Source organism: Rhamphochromis sp. 'chilingali', assembly GCF_963969265.1.
Source record: "Rhamphochromis sp. 'chilingali' genome assembly, chromosome: 5".
NCBI lineage: Eukaryota > Metazoa > Chordata > Actinopteri > Cichliformes > Cichlidae > Rhamphochromis > Rhamphochromis sp. 'chilingali'.
In genome coordinates, this window is record NC_137932.1 from 23,970,889 (window position 1) to 23,983,851 (window position 12,963).

General features: G+C 39.3%; 1 protein-coding gene across 1 annotated transcript in view; it reads right to left on the reverse strand.

Moving 5' to 3' along the window:
* Nucleotides 1-4,290: 4,290 nt before the first annotated feature.
* The window catches only part of aig1 (androgen-induced 1 (H. sapiens)), a 28,899-nt gene continuing 20,226 nt past the window's right edge, over nucleotides 4,291-12,963 (reverse strand). The window contains exons 4-6 of the mRNA XM_080882281.1: nucleotides 8,072-8,187; nucleotides 7,604-7,770; nucleotides 4,291-4,896 (exon numbers count right to left, since the gene is read on the reverse strand). Coding sequence (XP_080738407.1) covers nucleotides 4,877-4,896; nucleotides 7,604-7,770; nucleotides 8,072-8,187 — 303 coding nt within the window. The 3' untranslated portion in view covers nucleotides 4,291-4,876. The remainder of the gene's footprint in view (nucleotides 4,897-7,603; nucleotides 7,771-8,071; nucleotides 8,188-12,963) is intronic.

The window sequence follows — 12,963 nt, forward strand, 5'->3', positions numbered from 1 at the left end:
TTTTGATACTACCGCCAATCCTTCATTTTAAAACACAAGAATCATTTTCTAAACAGCTTTAACTTTTTTAGTCTATATGACTAAAAATGAGTGACTGAGCCAATAAACTCAGCAGGAAAGTATTTACGGGGGTGAAGTCAGAAAGCTGTTTTTCCACAGACTCTTACAGGCCTGGAAGTTTTGTTTTGTTTTTATTTTTTGCATTCACAGCTATCGCCACACTTCCACATTGGCTTCATTTTTCCCTCCTACACATAATCCAGGTAGGCTACGCTGCACAAAAAAACTGTATTCATATTTATATATATTTATATGAAAGTTACACCTATGAAAGCTTTGCTGCTGACCTACAAATGAATCCTGTAGGATACACTTCTGTGATAAGATGCCTTTTATAGGGTGAATAAAATGCTTTCAGTCTTCTACAGGATCAAATCCATTAGGATTAGTTCCCATATCAGTTGGGATACTGATATGGGAACTAATCCCAATACTTTCTGTATTTCAGCTTAAAATTGACTTAAATATTACACTTTTAGAAGGAAATTGAACTAATCAAACACGGCAGTGGGATTTGAAAATACTTATGTGCCATTATCATTCCTCTTCTCACCTGTTTTTATTGCTGAGCTTGTCATTAGTTGGAATTGAACTTAACTTGAAAATTAAAGCAGTTAATGGCGAATGAAGTTTTCATCAAGAGTCACAACTAAAGTTTGTTAAATTCCAAATGGCTGTTCTATAGAATCTAATTTTGTGCAAATGTTGGTGTCGCCTCCTGCTGGTCGTTAGAAAGAGTACAGGTTTCTGGCACGTTCACGTGTTGTCTTTCATTTACAGTCTGTGATCTTAGATGGTGTGATGTTTTAAACTGCCTTCTTCCTTTTTCTTTCTTGTGTTAGCAGTTCCTCACCAGTTAATTTACTTCAGCGTTTTTCCACTTCCTTTTATGACCTTGTTCACTTTCCCCTTCATTCCCCCTTACTATCTCTTCTATCATACAGGGGTTTTTTTTATTTTCCCACTTCCACTTTTTCGTTCCTTTTATTACAAACTTGTAAAATACATGCACACGTTCCCACAATATTTTTTGTTTACTAAAATCATCACAAGAAGCAGCTGAGAATTTAAAGCCGCGTAGGTTTTCTCATGAACCCGTTTTCCTGAGGACAGTGAGCTCACAGATACATCAGATATATCAGATACACAGTTCTTTGTATTCACGTGAAACACGTGCCTCAGTCCAGCTCCTCTCTTCTCGTTAGCATGTAAATATATGCTAATACATGCAGAGCAGAATATTCGAGAATGTTTTAATGTGTCACCTCAGAGTGGAGGAGTTGATGTGTTAATGAAGAGACAGCGCGCACACACACACACACAGAGCAGTGCAGGGTTGGCTGCGAGGCGCTAATGAACAGAGTGTGTTGTGTCAAACTCTCCTTTCCAAAACGACAGCGAGAGGAGTCTCACACAACCACACTTCTACACACACACACACACACACACACACACACACACACACACACACACACACACACACACACACAATGGAGAACACCAAAAAAAGGAAAAAGCTGTGTAATACGAGATGTCACGTTGTGTAAAGGTGTTTTTATTATATTACTGTCACAAGAGAAGAGGTGTGTTTGTGTTCAAGGAGGAAGCAGATGCGGGGGGAGCTTAGCTGCTGACAGGAAGTGTTGCATTGATGTGTTTTTTGTGGGTTCACAATTTTAACCTTTGCAGTCTAAAGAAATCGAACTAAAAGGGTCGTGCTCCACCTTTCTGCTCAGCACAGAGGGGGAGGCATCTTAGCTTCTGCCTCTGCTTTGTTTTGCAAATTCTTTTAAGTCAAATATGTTTCAATCAGTCTGCATATATTTACTTTATGGTCCTAACTTCTCTTTCATCCTTCCTGCGTGTCTGTTTTCTTTGTCACATCTGTCCAACATTGAGAAACCCACCGCATTACTTATTTTCTGTTTGTTCCCGCTTTATTATTTTTTTCTGCTTTGGTAATTTTCTGCACACATCAGTTTTATTTTCGTCTCCTTATTTAATTAGTTCCTCTTTCATTGTGGGTCCAACTGCTTCGGTTCCTTCTTTCATTCTTTTTTTTTTTTTTTTTTTTCTTTCATTCTTGACATATTTGCTTTCAGCCTCGCACATCTGGGCGACAGATCTCGATTTATTTTGTTCTGGTTTATTCAGCAGAGGCCTTGGCAATTTACAGCTAACGGGGTGTCATGAGTGTCATTCACATCGTGTCTTATTGTTGCTTGAAGTTTCCATTGTGACAGAGAGCTGGAAAACTCGGGCGCGGTGAATTCTTTCTCTCTTTGCTCACTGCTTTAACCCATCTCTGCTTGTGTGTGCGACCAGCATGGACACCGAGGCCAAATATTACAGACTTTATAAATCAAAGTAGTGTGTAGACTGTTAGCATCTTGTAATGTGTGTGGGTGTAATTAGGGATGAATTTATATTTCTATTCTTGGTTTTAGAGGCCTTATGAAGGTTTTATGACTAAACCGATGTTTTTATTAGTCTGATTATCTGATTATTATTCTCTAATTGGATGACTGAATTCTACCTGGTGTGTGAGTGATTATACGAACACTTTGTACCAATTGGAGGTCAGTTCGACCAAAACCTTGTGACTCAATCAAAAAAAAAAGTGTTAAGTGACACAGTAGGAGAAATGTATCATTCATTTTTGCAGAAAAGGCACATAAAGTGAAAAAGGGGGTGTGGCTTGAATCTTAAATGACAATGAATCTGATATGTTGCAGATATCAAATTCAAAATAAACCTTATTTCCTATCAAACTACCTTATTTGTTGAAGAAGATGTCGATGAATCTCACCATCATCCATGGGTTCAACTTCTTATATCAGTGTTGGTCGAGTTACTTGAAAAAAGTAATCAGTAACTAATTACTGATTACTTATTTTCAAAAGTAATTAGTTACTTAGTTACTTTTTAAAAACATGATACACAATCTGAATAAGTGATAAAGCGATGGATCTTTCAGCCCAGTTCTACTTTTTCTGCATAATCCATCATATAAAATGTAATCAAATGGAAAAGTCTCTTTTTAAAACTTGTTTTATTAGTTTTAATCTTTTAACTTTATGCATGAAGCAAACATTAAATTATATGCAACATTCTCTGACTGGAAGAAATTAGTTTATCATTTAAACCTATTTTCTGCACATTCCAGCACATAAAATAAAATCGTTTTTTGTGTTTCGGGGTTTTTTCGCTGTAAAAAGAAGTTTTCTTCCCACGCAGTGAACAGCGGACGCTAATGTTTTTGTCACTTTTACAGAATCAATCTCAAAGTAAGGTCAGTACTTCCACGCTTCAAACGCTGCACGCTCATCCTCTCTCCCGCACTCGATATATCATCCATTTTTGATCTGCACACAGCTGTTGTCACGAACGTCGCACTTGTTTATGTCATTGTCATAAAACACTCTCGCAAACGAAATCACGGTTTCGTAACGCAGCGTGCTTATGGGAAAGTAACAGTAATATAATTACCTTTTTTGCAATAGTAATCCCTTACTTTACTCGTTACTTAAAAAAGGTAATTGGATTACTGCCCATCTCTGTTGGCGACAGATGTAGTGAAGTACACACATTGGAGGACCTTTGATGAATCTGTCTTTCAGTCTCAAGTACAATATTCAGCTTTCAGACACCTTTTTTTTTTCCAGGTGTTTCTTTGATTAGATGTGTCGCCAGCTTTGCTGATGTTGTTGCAGGAAGCCTCGTCTCCCGTGACATGGTCTTGCTGTATTTCTTCAAATCAGATGGACTCTGGTCTATAGTATTCGGTAGTACTGACATAAATCTGATTGGCACACTAAAAAGGACAGAGTATGGTAAACGAGTCCAAGCATCACAGCTGAGCAGAGAGCACTAACTACTCTGTTAGATCCACTACTTCAATATAACTGCCAGGAAAAAGCTACTTTCTGTTGCCCCCTTTGTCACCATTTGACATACCTGTAAACGCCATATTACAGCTGTCCTGATTATTATCAGTGGCCTCCAACAGCATCAATCAGGCAGGTCATCATGTAAAGTGTGGCTGTATTTCCTGTCTTGTGACTTGCTATTAATATGTTTTGAACTTTGAACAGTTTGTTAAATCGACAGTCAGCCTCTGCACAGAGCTGCTGCGGTTGTAACTCGCAGCCAAGACGAACCTGTTCTCGTAAGTTTCTTTGGTTTTTTGCAGCATCGAGTGCAACTCTGGATTCACATGAAGAAAGAAAGTATTTTTAAATCAGACTTTATTGATAATTTACCGACCTCTAGTTTCTTTCACACATGTAGTGAGAGCGCAGGATGAATAGCACTAATAATAATAATAATAATAATCTTCAACACAGCACTGGTTTTCAATCATTATGAAGAAGCTAATAAAGAAATTTGTTCACTTGAATGTGCTCATTCCACAAAAACAAGTCCCATTAATGTGTGTTTCCTTTCCCTGCATACATGTGTTACATACACGTGTTTGCTGCATGTCAGAGTTGATGTCCTATGTTTTATGAAGATGTATGTATGTGCATATTTCGTCCATGTTTTGTCCTCGATCTGCAGGATGGATGCTTAGCTTTCGCTTCTGAGGAAACGAAAGAAAGCAAACAAAAAGATGAGCTCTCATTCATTACCTTTTTTTCTTCCTTATTTACATTTAATCGATGATGCATCTGTCTTCTTCTTTTTACTGCGTAATGTTATGGATAGAGTTCAAAAAGTACGTGTCTTTTCCACGTCCAGAGATGTCGCTTGTTTGTGTTCTGGTGCTGTCCTGTGAGTGCGGGGCAGGAGCAGTCCTCTGAAACGATTCTGAAGATCACTCACCTTTGACCTTTTCTTTGAGACAGAGACAAAAGGGGCCAGATTTAGTGAAAAAGATGGCAGGTGACCTTTATGTTACAAAAAATAGAAATCTGAGCATTTTTTGAGCAAAAACATGAGCCCGCACAGAGCCACCTTTGGTCCTTAGAGTGTAGGTGACACAGGTTAATGAGCAGGTGTGCGGCTACTCTTCAGAGCGCATTTATGATTATTTGGTCCTTTTAACTGTGCATTTTAAATAATATTATGTTTTTGTTGCATTTAAGAAGAAATGCTCATGTATAGGCACGCTGTGAACACACAGTCAGTTACTATAAAGATACATGTTTTTGTGCAAATTAATCAAACTAAGTGACCTAATTTAATAATAAATAAAATAGAATAGCTTTGAAAATACTACAAAAATAACAGTGACAAGCTTCATTTCTATAGCAAAGCACTCACAAGGTGCTCCACAATAAATAGCAGTGTTAAAACATTACAAAGTACGTAAAATGAGTAAACGTGAGGCTTGAACAAAATTATTATGAAACATCAAACAAAAGCCAGCCTCCACATTTTGTTTTGTTTATTTACTGAGGGGAACTGATTGTGCTGATCGTAAGAGGAAAATTGTTCCACAGTTTGGGCCAAAACGGCAAAAAGCAGCCAGATTCCAGCCCAGACCTGGAATCTATAACAGGAATTGATTGTCTGATCTGAGGGACTCAGGGTCGACATGTAGTGATTTTAAAGTAATCAGTGAAATTTTAAATTGGATTCTGTAGCGGATGGGAAGCCAGAGTAATTCTGCGAGGGCTGGAGTCGAGTGCTTGTGAGCGATATTTCTGCTGTGTTTTTTACTAACTGTAGACAGGAAACTGCTGCATCACTGAGGCATGTTTACAATGAGTTGCAATAATCTAATCAGAAGGAAATGAGGATATGGATAAGATGTTCGATTGCATTATTTGGAAGAACTGGTTTGACCTTTGCATTTGTAATCTGCGCACAGTGAGGCCGGACAAGACTTTTGATATACTGATTGAAACAGAGACGTTGACAGAAAAAATTGCACAGGTTTCTAGGAAATTGCTTCGGGTCAGTTATCAGGACACTTTCAATATAATTTTGACTCAGGTCCACCCACAGACCAGGCATGCCGCTAAGCCAGCAGTGTTGGTGGTGAAAGCAAGATATCTGTCCACTGTTGTTTGGATTTAGAGTCCAAAGCTAGGGGGACTCAAAACTAACCTTTTAAATACTAAACACCACAACTGAGCTTCAGATAAACTAAGAGGATAATGAACCAGGTCATAGACACAGACTGTGACTCGCATTTTAGTTGTCAAAACATGAACTTTTTTGTAAAATTCTGTGTATTTGTTGCATAGTTTTTGCACTTTCAGTGCATCTGGAAAGTATTCACAGCACTTCACTTGTTCCATATTTTGTTATGTTACAGCCTTTATATTCAACTTTAAAATTATGCACATAACACCCCATCATTTGAAAGTGAAAAAAGGTAGCTTGAAGTTTTTGCAAATGTATTAAAAACAAAAACGTAACATACACATAAGTATTCAGAGTCTTTGCTTAATACTTTGTTGAAGCATGCTCTTTTTAAGTACGAAGCTAAAAGCTTGGAACACATATTTATGGGATGTTTCTCTCATACTTCCTTGCAGAACCTCACAAGCTCCACCAGGTTGGATGGGGTGTGTAGATTCAAGTCTGGGCTCTGGCTGGGGCGCACAACGGCACTCAGAGAGGATCCTGAAGCCACTCCTTCCTTATTTTGGTCGTGTGCTTAGAGTTGTTGTTGGAAGATGAATTTTCGCCCCAGTCCAAAGTCCAGAGTGCTCAGGAGCAGGTTACCATCAAGGATGTCTTTCTTTTTGCTCTACTCACATGTCCCTCGACCCCAACTAGCCTCCCAGTTCTTCATGATGACAAACTTCCCCACAGCATCATGGAGCCTCTACCATGCTTCACCAGGTGATAAGTGGTGCCTAGTTTTGTTTGTGTTTAAATTAATTTGCAAGAATTTCAAGGTAACTCTTTACATTTTGTCATTATGGGGTACTGTGTGTAGAACTTTGAGGTAAAAAATGAATTTAACTCATTTTGGATTAGGGCTGTAACACAGTCAAATGTGGACCAAGTGAAGTGCGATGAATCCTTACAGATGCACTGTAGAGAATGGAAAGAATCACTTACAGCAATGATGAGTGAAAATGACACTTGTTTTATTGCTAAAGAGCAGCGTGCAGCTACAGAGTCGCAGGTTCTGTCTTACGGCAACAATAAAAAGGTTTCCGCTCTTAAGCGTCTGTCCTTGTGTGTTTTCAGATCTCTGCTTGGAGCCTGATTTTGACTCTGTCGTCTCTGAGAAGCTTGTATCTAGTGACCGTTATTTTACAACGTTCGATTGGTTCTGAATCACATTTTATTCAACTTGAAAATAACAAAATAATTTCTTATTATTTCTTATTACTTCAAAAGGATGTTTTACGAATTTAGCCCTCGATGTGTGACAGCTGAAGGGATTTTTGAGACTCAAAATGTGGTTTTAGTGTCAGGGTTACAATTGGGTTATGGTTATGGTAGGTTTAGGGTCAGCATTAGGCATTCATTTTTGATGCTTAGGGTTAGGGTAAGTGGCTATGGAAAGCATTATGTCAATCAGATGTCCCCACAAGATATAAATGCCCAGTGTGTGTGTGTGTGTGCCTGTGTATACCTGTGTGTGGTTTCTCCCAGATGTAGCTGTTGAGGATTTCTCCGAGGACATAGAAGACACCAATTACTGCCATCATTGCACTGAAGAAGGCGACTCGAGCTACGGGTGCGATGCGCTCCAGCACCGGGTACACCCACACGCCCGTCACCTGGTGCACCCAACATGTCCTGAGCAAGCAGAAATATTGATGGGCTTTATTTTACACATCAGTTACTATACTGTAGTCCTTTGGCTTAAGTTGAACTAGAGGTAGACTGGATGCTACACTGACTATTAATGTATTCTGTGGCATAATAAAACCAGTAGATTTCACCGCAAAGCTAAACATACGGAATTGTTGTTTGATTACATACTGCACCTTTAATTCTCCCATACTGCTAAATGTCAAGGCACTTCACTTGTTACTTATTTAGGACGTGTGGTGTACGCGGCATTTATTGACTGCTGAGAAGAGTAAACATTCATTACCAGAGGATATATCCCACACCGAAGCAGCACACCGCCGCCAGACCCCACAACCTGCTGGGATACCGATGGTGGGTGGTCCGCATCTCGATGATGATGAAGGGAAGGACAGTGGTGTGCTGAGCGAAAGAGAGGGGAACAGATGAAGGTAAGGATAGCTTCAAAACAGTAAACATCTTTCTGGCATTCATTGAGAGGTTTCTCTTGAACTACCCAAAACCAACAAAAGCAAAAATGGGAATTAGGGAACTAATTGCCATTTTTGGCATATTGTACCCAATATTCATCGCAGCTACATCATGGACAAGGCTCAGTGCAGACTTAAATCGAAAGATGGTAAAGTGACTGCTGAAGCTAGTTAAATCTTTGAAAAAGAAGTGCTTTCCTTTTCAAAGATTATTTTATATTACTAAACCAAAGGCTTCCAGTTTCAAAAAGTCACAGTTACACAAAACATCGGGAAAAAAAGTTCACAAATCTTACAATCCTTACAGGACAAGAAGGTTACGGCTTAGTTTTAACCTTGGGGTGCTGAAGGCCACGGAAACACTAGCATGATAATTAACATGGCTGGAGTAGAGACTGAAGATTTTTAAGACTGAGATGATATCCTAAAAGTTTCATTTTCAAGTTAATTTAATTGAAAACGACTTCATTATATTTTTTTTGTTCGTACTGTGATTTAATTTTTTTACCAGCTTGATAAGGTTGAAGTCATAATGACGTGGATAAGAAAAAACGAAAGGATTTTAAAACGCTTTTTGATTGAAGCTTAAGTTCCTTTATTTAGAAACAACCACCTAATGGCCATTTGTGGTACTGCACATGAAAGCAGCCAAGCTATAAACAGCTAACACTTTATTATTATTGTCATCACCATTATTGGAAAAATCTCGATTATGAAGACAGAGCCATGACTCTATTCTGCTCTGTATTCCTTTATCCAACCAGCAAAACAAACAAGGAAATAACACACTATCCACCAGCGTTTAATTTTCTTTAATTGATTCATTTCTGCAGTCCCAGAAGTCCAGAAAAACTGGAATAAAATAAATAAAATAAGATCCCTGTACTCTTTTTACATTACATGTAACCCCAACTGTCACTGGTTTGGTCTGTTTTTAATTATTCATTCATCTCTAAATACAGAGTGTGTGTGTGTGTGTGTGTGTGTGTGTGTGTGTGTGTGTGTGTGTGTGTGTGTGTGTGTGTGTGTGTGTTCAGGCACCAGAGTTATCCATCTAAACACAAAAGTGCCATTTAATGGAGGTCACGACATGTGGTGCTATTTTCTCTGAAGCCATTTCTCACAAAAACACATGAGAATTGTCATTAATGTGACACACTCACAGCTGTTTGCACACGCACAAACACACACTTCCTGCATGCTTGTAACATCTGTCTTATTCATAATCCACCAAACATCACTAATTCAATCATTTCATCCCACTATTAAAGTCCACTAGTGTGCACTACTATCCAGCAGGGGGCACTCACACACATGCCTACAAACCAAAAATCAAGCATAATTGTCTCAGTAGAGTTTAAACCTCTTACTTCACTTGCTCTCAGAGGAGCACAGCTGTCGATCGGTGTGTGTGTGTGTTTGTGTGTGTGTGTGTGCGTGCCTAACCTGAGAAGTGTCAAACAGTTGAGCCTTTTAGTCTCCAGCAGTTGAGCTTGTCGGATTTGTTATGTTACAATGGGATGATGTTCCCAGACGGACAGCTGGGAGTGATGCTGTTTGTACGATGCTGTGGGCTACAGTGGATGTACACGCTGGTGCATTTCTCCTATAAGAATTCTTTATAAGGAAATTCATAAACAATAAATGCCTGCATCAATGTGAACAGCTAAAAATGGAGTACCCAGCCACAAACTGAAGAAACAGCTGTAACAGAGGCGCAAAAGACAACAAAACTGTAATTCAATCAATTAGCTACACAATTATGCAACAGTATCCACGCTTCACTCAACAAAGTAACAGATTAGCGGCTCCTGTGCGAGTGACTCAGCGTATCTCAGCAGGTTCACTGTAGGAGATGATCTCTGCTGGTGTGTGAGAAAAGTCGCTGCAGTGACAGAAACTGAACGCTTTCAAGTGCCACCTTAGTTACTCATGCATAAAGTTCAGGTAAGCAGTAAATTATGAAGGATCCATATGGTTAAAAATAAGTAGCCTTAAAATGTAAATAATTTCTGCCATTTATGGTTTCCTCTTTATATTCACATGCCGCAAGGGCCAGAAGGTACGAATGCTAATGCGCACCACGTTCACCGTTTTATCATCAACATTCGACAACATCTTTGGCTTTGTAGGTGGGATCATTTTGTGCAGAAACAATCATATGAAATGCCATTTTTATGTGAGAACCTGAAGCGGAAAGATTGGTTTAACAGAGGAAGTTGATAACTTCTGCCATTATCTCAGATGGGTTTCAGACATGTCTGTGAAGGTTCTCAGTCATCCAGGTCATCGTAGTCAAAGGAGCTTGCAAAGAAAAGCGTCTGGACTTCTTTAAGTTGCTTAAGTTGCTTCAGCTAAGACAGAATGATCGGCTGAGTTTTTTGTAGTTTAGCCCTCTGCTCTACCTTGTGAGCTGTAAATGTCTCAAATAAATCAGTATATACATTTCGACACAGGAAAACAATAAGTGACCTTCAGATTACAGCAGAATTTCAGTGTTAAGTGTTCAGTATTAAACTTCTCATTGTCTGAGAGACAGGATGTGTATGTAGCATACATGCCAGTAAGTAACAACACTGCATCATTTACAGAAAACAATCTTTATCAGATCAATAAGTGGAGTGGCCCACACTGATTAGCATCACTTTCGTTTTTCCCAGCCTGATTAGCTGATCTTGTGGCTTTACAGCCAGACTGAAGAGCAGACAGAGCTAAGTGATGGCTGGTGCTGGATTTTTTTTACAGTTCATAAATACATTTCAAAACAACCACCTTACAAATAAACGAATGAATCTAAAAAGAAAAAAACAGCAAGGAAATCAGTAAGTGGTAATCTTTCCTTCAATCATCAATGGTAGCATGACTTTTGTGGCTTGCCAGGCTTTAATCAGATGCTTGCATAACACCAAATGATTATATAATAATGCAGCCAATATGCATAATTTCTAAAGTCCCTGAAAGCTACACAGGCTACAAACAAGTGACATACCCATACTCGCTGCAGCTTACAGCCTTCTGAAGAACCACAAAGTGCATTTGGACTAATGAGCTGATCACGATGATTATATATGTACACTACGGTGCAATACAAACATGTAGACTTTGTTTATCTCAGTCAATGCTTCTGAATGAAACTGGAGAAAATTGTCCAGTCTGGCCACAGTGCTATTAAGCAGTTTCAAGGTCTCTTGCTAGCTAACATGTGGTGCACGAACAATGAAACCGGATTCATTTCTAATCAAAGTCGCAAATTAAGTGGAGCGAAACGAGGGAAGCTTGCAAATAATAAAAAGAAAATTGAAAAATAACTCCTAAGTATGTCATTGCGTGTTTTCACAAGCTTACCATTAAATTAAAATATTTAAAATTTTAATCCATGTGACAGATTCTTTCATTTACTAAATATCGTGTTTAAAAGTGAATTTAAGCAGGACGCATGAGGCCCACTCACTGGCTGTGAATTCACCGGACAATGACCGCACCATTCTCTTATGTGTGCAGTTGGACATCACAAAGTCTTTGCGCTTGAGAATTAGCAGGCAAAAACAACAGATTATTCCCAATCTATCTACTGTATATATCCACAAATATCACACATGCACCTTTTTCAAAGAGGGTCAGAAAAGTTCAAGGCTGCTGTGCATGTCTTAAAATGGCTTTAGTTTCTGTGTCTGTAGGGAATCGGAAGGTTTTGACGTTCAGTTACAGTTTAGCAATTCTCAAACATTCTAAGTGGTTTTCACAGCAAATTAAAAATTTCTGAGTGTCTATTTGTGAACGCAGCACTGATCTGTACACTGACCGCGGTGTCAAAGCCTGACCTTGACTCCTTTTCAGGCTTCCCTTGAAGCACTCGGAAAGGTCAGCGTGGAGATGCCAAGAATGCACAAACTGAGTAACAATATAGCTCTGTCTCCTAGGGTCTTAAATTTTAGGTTTCTCCTCCTTCATTGTACTGTACACACAGACACACAAGCAAATGTCCTGACGCTGCATTTTTCCCCCGTGCGCCTCAGAGGAATTCCAGTCTCCCGGTCAAGTATAAGTTTAGTATCTGCTGAGAGGACGCGTAAATAATACTCCCTTTATTCCCTCTGTCCCTCTCGCTCTCTATTTTTGCTCCTGTGTCTCTTCCTTTGTTGTTCTCTCTCTCACCCTCTCTATGTCCATCTCCCCCCAGGAGGTTTGCGGTTACACTCCAGCAGCCAGCTTTCGGCCTCCGTGGAAAATCCCCCCTCGCCGGCAAACAGCAGTGGTGCGATCCTGTGGTCTGGGGCTAAAAATGGGACAAACCATCTCACACAGAAATACACAGCTGGGGGCCGGGTGGGGTCACATGACTGAGGGCAGCTTCGCGAGGTCAAACATCTTCCAGCGGCAACGAACCGCTGAAACTGACGCATCAGAAAAAAAAGCTTTACTGTGGGAAAGGATTTAAAAGGAAACCATCTGACTCGCAAGTTCGAAATTCACCAAAATCAAAAGAAAACATTTTATTCGAGAAACACTAACCATGCTATTGATTGGCTCTTGAGAAAGGTGCTACGGCTGAAATTATGACACTCAAGTGGTAGTTAGTATAACAAGTAGGCAACTTTGGTAATTTTTGCATCACTGCAATCATCAGTGGGTTTTAAATTAAACGATCAAGATGTGACTGAAGTGCAGACTTTCAGTTTTAATTCAAAGACTTAAAAAAGTATTACAT